A 7,800-nucleotide genomic window follows, 5' to 3' on the forward strand; every position below is an offset into this window, starting at 1 on the left:
ATGAAGTTCCTCAAAGTCTAATTACTATTTTTCTTTTTCTCCTCACTATTTACTGCCACACTGGTTGGTGGAAGTGCTGAAAGAGAAATAAAAAAGTGAAATCAACAAGTGAAGTGGAGTGATCAAAATCTGAGTTGTGCTCAGGCTGGGAGGTGTGCTACCTGCATACCCGAAGTCTTCAAATCAAATTAAAAAAAAAAAGGTGCATAATGCATTGAGCTTGAAAGACTTCAATGTGTCAAATATGGGGAAGCAGTTTTGAAGAGCCATGCCAAAGGCAGCAAACACACCAAAGCTAAGCAACACACAACAACACAGTGAAGAGAAAAGCAAGGCGCAGTCACGCATTTCCGATTTGTGGCACGCTGACTGGCTGACACTGACAGCAATGCTACTGCAGTTTCTTGCTCCAAAAAGTGTCAGGGAATAGGCCATCACAAAAGTCAGCACGCATCAGCACTAGTGTCTACTGCCACTGTGAATGTAGAGACGGAGAGCAGGCCTATATCCACTGCCAAAGCCAACCCCAATGGCAAACTGATCAGCTTTGTAACGAAAGAAGATGTTCTCAGTGTTCTGACATCTGAAATTTGGTGGGCATTGAAAATGGTGACATCTCACCTTTCTTTTAAAAGCAACATTGGCATAAGTGATTTATTCTGCTGCATGTTTCCTGACAGTTCAATAGCTAGCAAGTTTTCACTCAACAAAACCAAGGCAAGATAGGGTAAACGCGGTATATTCCGTCATCGTGGGTAATTCCGTCACCTCTCTAGTTTTTCCTTTATATTAAGCTTTGTTTTAGTTCCATGTGTTTGTTGATGGTTGAAATGGTGTCGTCATACATTTGCGCGTCGAACTAATGCCAAAACACTAGGTCTTGGCCATCTAGCGGGAAAATATTGAGATCCAAAGAGAGACAATGCACGCTACCCAGTGAGATCATCGAAAAATGTGTCAAATTTGACAGTTGACCTTGCTCTACCAAATAGTGAATAACTGTTTGTATAGGAAGAATATTATCATTATGGTTTGAGACTTTTAAATAGCTACGTCTGTGAATATATTAGGAATCCTTTAAGTATACTTGTATTCGCTGATTTCAAGTGGTAAATAAATTAATAGATGATTAAGTTGAGAAATGGATTTAGACAGAGCTGGGCAGCGCTACTTGGTAATGTAGCGGCGCTACCGCTACCGCTACATGCTCTAAATGTAGCGGGCGCTACCGCTACACCCACTAGATTGTAACGGGCCCTACCGCTACCGCTACAGTAAAATGTAGCGCGCTACATTAGCCGCTACAATGGCCAAAATGATTGGAAATCTCTAAATATTTATTGTTCTGCTATTGGGATTTACTCATTAACATTTAATGATAATAAAACATTTTTAAAACATATCAAAGCAACTGTATTGCAATTAACCTAACCGAACTAGTATGGGTTACCCCAGGGTTAGATACAGTAAATAGAAGTTACAGTTATTTTTATGTTTTACCTTCCCTACATGGATGTGTACTTTAATCTACCAATTTAAAAATTATCCACATAAACATATAAAAGTCGGTCTTTTTTTCGTATATATACATGGATTATTTTTGAGATTGGTAGATTGAAGTAGACATCCATGTAGGGAAGGTGAAACATAAAAATAACTGTGTAAAAATAACTGTAAGCAAACTGAAAGATGAAAAAACCTGCAAGTGGTAACTGGTAACAACTTAACAAGTAACAACAAGCATGTTGACACTAGTAACAGGCTGAGGTTGACAACATAACACCGAAATCTTTTGTAGAGTTTTATTCTAAGCCGCTACCGCTACTGAAAATGTAGCGGCCGCTACATGTAGCGCGCTACTGCCCAGCTCTGGATTTAGACACATGAAAACTAGCCTAATTCCATTAAAACTTGAATTGGACAAAAATTACAAAAATTAAAGAAATTTGCTTAATTAAAAGCTTAATAGTTGTCAATTAAAAGCATAATTAAGTAGTGTTCAATATTCATTAGTGTTCTAATTCAAAGCCGTGTTGTATTCCAATACAGCTCACACAGCAAACGGAATTCGAACATGTGGATGACGGCATTACTTATCAGTAGAATTTGAAGCGCGGACGGAATATGCCTTACCACGTGCCGAATATTGCCACACACAGTGACGGTATATAGGGATTTGGTAGGTTTGCATTCTAAAGGCTTTTACATGAATATGGCAACATTTTGTGACGTTTCATCGTAGCCAACGCGTACTACTGTGTTTTGAGAGTCACCTGAAGCAAACAGAACTTGAGTAAAGCATACGGTTATTTTTTTATAGTTTTTCATTTCTCGATGCGTCCTTAATGTGACGGAATATACCGCATTTACCCTATATCACCACGTTCAGCCTGGGACCTTGCTTTTTGGATATGCTTAAGCAAAATGCTTGCACTGCTGAGTGATAACTTTGTGCTGCTTTTTGATGAGTCACTTGATGATGACAACGTCGACAAGTCGGTGGTTGCCCTGCGTGCTGTGGTTGATCATGTTGCACATGTTGGTGGCCTGGACAAGATGACCATCACCAAGAAGATGCTGCTTGCAGCCCACACTCAGGAAGATGTATATAAATGGTAAAATTTCCCGCGCATATATAGTTTTTTATATTTTCTTCGTGCACGCGTTCGTGCAAATCACGGTCATCGATTCCACGCGGCGCAGCACTCAGCGCGGGCCGCGGAGCCGTCCGACAGGGCCGACACAGTTCTGATTTAGACACAGTTTTCATCTAAATGGAATGGCAACATCGTCTGTAGATTTCAACTTTTCAAGTAACGCTGAACGATCTTCGACTTCGAGTGTGATGTGTCCCTCTGAAGCTATTCTCATTTTTATTAATGTTTTTTGTTCGCCTCTATAATTAACCTTCATCGTTATGATCGTTGCAATAAAAATGAAAATTTATTATTAAGATAGATTTCTTCCGGTGCATGTGTTTTTTTTTTTTTGCAATTAGCACTTATTAGTGAATAAATGATTTGCGGTGTGGTTCTTTAATCTTGACTTCTGCAGTTCGCGCCATCCCGGCCATCAATTCTACGCCGCACAAGAGCAGTTTGTGGAGGAACAGATGCAATACTCAGTACAGTATGCCTTTAATTATCCTTCAATAATATATGATTTTTCTTGATACGGAAATTTGGTTAATGAGAAATCTAGAACTTTATTGTGGAAGAAATTATCTCCAGAATCATATGGCAACACTGAACACCGTATTTTTACATTTCGTATGTTTAATAGCCGCAGTTTACGATACCGTATGTTCCGTATCCGACAAGCGGAAGAGTCAGAAGTAACCCGGAGTCCCGGACATTTCTTAGATTTTATTATTGTTAGTTCAACTCGCGTAGTTGATATAAACTTTGATGACCAACGAAATATAACATTTTTATAGGGAAACTTCATGTTTATTTAACTTTATTATACTACAAGTAATGATCTTTATTTAATTATAGCCATGTTGAAATGTTTTTTTTTTTGTGAAGCCTGCTCCTAGATCATTAATGCTTTTATATACATCCTCATATTGTTAGGGACGCTCTCCGCTTCCATCAGATCTTAAAATATAAAAGTTTAATAGATACAGATTTGTATGAATAATGCCATTCAATATTGTTAGCTACATTAAATTGAGGGTGAAACATGGGAATGGCAATGATTAATTTATCTGAAGCAACCTTTACAAAATTAGCGTCAAACAAGCAAACGNACCTACGGAACAATTTTCATATGATAGTTATAATTTTTACACATTCAAAGTACGCATGACATATCATATCATAGTGATCTCGGCGCTGCAGTTGCAGTGTAGGCCTGGTGTGGCCTGACATAACATAACGCACCCAGATTTGGAAACCATAATTGCTCAGAAGCAAAAATAAACGACAGACCATTGACTTATTTGCAAATATATATATTCATATTTTGTATCACATAGCATAATTACGCTCTGTAATTATGCCATATTGACCTAATTTGTATAGTCCATTTACGCGCATTGTTTTTAGGTATTGATCGTGTCGATTTTGCCGGCCGGGAGGATGTCGGTAATGTAGTCCCACCATTGTCACGCAGGTTTGTACTGTTGACGTACAGGTTCATACCCTACTTGCCACAACCAGTCCAGTCATTCATTAGAAGGCACATCTAAAGCCATGTTGCCTTCTTTAGTTCTGTAATTCATGTCTGATTGAATTGTGATCTATTAATGAATATCCATTACTGTGCTGGCTCTTAGAACCTGAGTCCTGAGTTGATGCGTTAGCAATCTAGGCAACTCATATCCAACCACAACACAATGCGGATACATGTTAGTGTGTATGGTCAGTGTGATTACGTAATTTGCGTTGCCGCGCATCCATATATAAACTATTTTAGCTTTCTAAAAGTACGACGCACGGCGCATTTTTTCACCGGCATAGTACGGCGCACCGCACAGGTCGTTAAAATGACAATATAAATTCCCGCGCACCTGGCACATCTTCCTGACCATGGCTTGCAGCTGGCAGTGCCAAAACAGCCTACAATAATTATGTGGCAGAAGAGAAAGATCAGAATGCGAAGTAGAAGAAAAGTTGCACGGAGGAGGGCATCTAGGCGCTTGAGCAAGCAGCAGAAGTAATGGAGAGAAAGGGGGATTTGAAAATTAACTCAAAGTTAAATGCCATGAGGCAATCTTTGAAAACAAAGCAACAGGAGCTAGACACTACACTATTGAACTGAACACTAAAGAAAAAGAAGATGAAATAGCTGCCAGTTGAATGTTAGGGTAGTGGTGCTGAAGTCTGAAATGTATTGTCCAGATATTATCATGTACAATCTTGTGCGCATTTCTCAGTATTTGTTGGGATTTGACATTATTGAATACATAATGATAAAAGTGTAGGCTTTATTTTCAGGTTTGTGTCATTTCCTCTGTGTCTGCCTGCTCTATGCATTTACTGTGATAGAATATGCATGGTTAGTCTTTCAGTCATGCTAAACCTGTCATGTACAAGTCTGGGAAAATTATATTGTTGGTCATGAAGAGTCATGGAATTTTTTTTCTAAATACTGGTACAAACCCTACATTTAAATTAGACTTTTCATATCATTTTTTAGACCACCAAGATCTCTGCAGGAATGATTTTCTCTGGTGTAATTGTTCATGAAATTACATGTTACATTACTCACATGATCAAGCTGCAAAATATGAAATTTACATTAATGTGTGATGGTGAGTTGTGATATCATTTGTATTTTTCCTGTCACAGATGAGTTTTGCTAAAATTTAATGGACCTTCCACCTTTTTGGAGTATGAACTTATCTCTGCACTTGGTGGGTGTGATTATCATTCCCCACAGGTGCAGAGCTGGTACAGTACCTGTTTTACTTTTTACCAAAATTTCAAGTACAGGTGACAGTAAGATATACCTATTCTAAATAGCCTAATTTGTGTTTGCATGACCTTGTCTGTATTAAGTGTCTTGTCTTGTGATAATCCACTTTTAAGCTTGTTTTTTTTTTCTTTCAGTACCTATTAAAATACTGTGTTTGAAGTAAGCAGCAATGTATTGTTTACATAGAGCTCAATGCACTTCTGTGTTGGTCAGTGAAGCCTACAGGATTGGAGGATGTGCTGTAAGGAATGGAACAGATATTCATTCATATTGTACTGCACTGCACATGAAGAAGCAGGCTGAGCCTAAAAGTTTAGAGAGTTCTGCAGGCAATGCAAAGCCTGCCAAAGCACAATTCAGCAACAATAAATCACAAATGAAACTGGCAAGATTTTCTCCATATCGCAAAAATGCCTCATTGAAAAATATTAAGGCTCAACTTGATTCAAAAGCTTTATCTATCTCCCCTATAATACATTATTTACATTCTGACTATCTATTATACAATTCCTACATTAATGAAAAAGTAGGATCTTTGTCCTATAACTGCCGAAGAAAATTAATTCAAAAGTTTTATAAACTGTACTCGAAGCAACTGTCTGAGACATCAGCCCCACTAATTGTTCAAATGCATAGCCAATCATCACCCATGAATGAACTAAGTTCTCTTCCAGTTATAGAAAGATCCATAACACAGAGTAATTTTCCACTATCTCAATACATGGAAGTTGAATGCTCTGAAGTGAAAGAAAACCCCTTAGACAACAATGACCTCCCAACCATTAGCACTACAACAGACATGGCTATGCGTATGGAAGACTACAATTATGGAGACATTCCAGCTGTAAGCCTGAAATCTCAGCCAGAAACACACTTGGGTACTGAGATCCGTCATGCAATGTCCATGGAACGTGTGGTGCGCGTGTTTGGCAATGCATATTATGAAGATCCAAGTGCTGCTGAGCAGGAGATGTGGCAGCAGCTTGGTACTTCTGACCCCAAAATCCCTGCTACATCTGTTCCTTGTGGGGGCTGTGGAGCTCTTTTCCACTGCCATGACCCTTCCATCCCAGGTTAGTCTTTATTTCATCTTGCCTTCATTATACTAATGGCCTCAGGTCCTGCTTCATTGTGAATTAAAATTACTGAGAGGCGATTTAACCCTTGCCTACAATTTGCAACTGCATGAAAATTAATTTCATTTACATTACTAGCTATTTTACCAGCTGTGATATACCGTATGTGATATTTTTTGTTAGTCGGTGAACCTTATGAAGGGTACAAACTTCAGTACAGAAAGTGCATATACTGTATTATAGTGATATAATAGTAATAGTTGCTATGTCTATTTTCCAGTTGAATAGTATTCTCTGCCAATTAAATGTAATTCTCTGATTTCATAATGACTTATGAGTAATTTGTTGTAATGTCAATGTAAGGATACAAACCACGCGAGATGATTGTTGGAGTGCCAAAAGCCGTGCTGTCCTCAACAGTTTGTGCTCGCTGTTACTTCCTGACGGTGCACAACACTGCTCTGCAGGTCAGACTTGAATGATCACTATTCCTGGAATATTTGTATTTATGTCATTAAAATTTCACTTCCAGGTGTTGTATTTTCACTTTCAGTTATTTCATTTTTAAATGGAATCAACTTTTTGATTCTTCAGCAGTCTTACTCATCATCATGCACTAATTATTTAGCTTTTTCTATGGAAATTCATGATGAATTGGCAGACAATAAAAGTTGTTAACTAACTACGCAATAAAAATATTGGCACCATTAATGTTCAATCACAAATTCATTAAAAATTGTGCTTGAAAGTGATTTCCTAAATTAACTTGATTGGATACCTCCTGAGTGAGCTTAGAAAATGACAATAATGATTCTATGAGGTTTTTCTGAAAAAATTATTTTAAGATTGAGTTGTATAACATTTCATTAGCATATTCTTTGCAAATTAATATCCCTACATTATAAAATGGTGTCTCCCAGGTTCAGAAACTCGTACTTGCACCACATTGTAGTATAAAATTTCTAAAATAAGTCTTTTATAGCTGTATAGATTGTTCATTCATCAATATCCTATCTTTACAAAATGGACGTCTTCCAGGTTCGAGTGTCCCCCGAGTCATACTTGGACATCCTACGGCCCATCAGGGACAAGAACTGCTTGGTGCTGTTGCTGGTGGACCTCACTGATGCTCCCTGCTCCATCAACCCAAACATCATGCAGATTATCAGTCAGTACTGCTAAGGGTTATGCTTATGTTTCTGTTCATGTTGTGTGCTGCTCATGATGTGTGTGCTGCTCATGATGTGTGTGCTGCTCATGATGTGTGTGCTGCTCATGATGTGTGTGCTGCTCATGGTGTGTG

General features: G+C 38.2%; 1 protein-coding gene across 1 annotated transcript; it reads left to right on the forward strand.

Moving 5' to 3' along the window:
- Window positions 1-5,510: 5,510 nt before the first annotated feature.
- On the forward strand, window positions 5,511-7,665 carry LOC108677868 (nitric oxide-associated protein 1; the record flags this gene model as incomplete). The annotated part of the gene is given in 3 exon segments (XM_018166171.2): window positions 5,511-6,494; window positions 6,861-6,964; window positions 7,536-7,665. Coding segments are annotated over 3 exon segments (1,138 nt in total), but the record flags the coding sequence as incomplete, so codon positions are not given.
- Window positions 7,666-7,800: the final 135 nt, after the last annotated feature.

Source organism: Hyalella azteca, unplaced genomic scaffold, assembly GCF_000764305.2.
Source record: "Hyalella azteca isolate HAZT.00-mixed unplaced genomic scaffold, Hazt_2.0.2 contig7811, whole genome shotgun sequence".
NCBI classification, from domain to species: Eukaryota; Metazoa; Arthropoda; class Malacostraca; order Amphipoda; family Hyalellidae; genus Hyalella; species Hyalella azteca.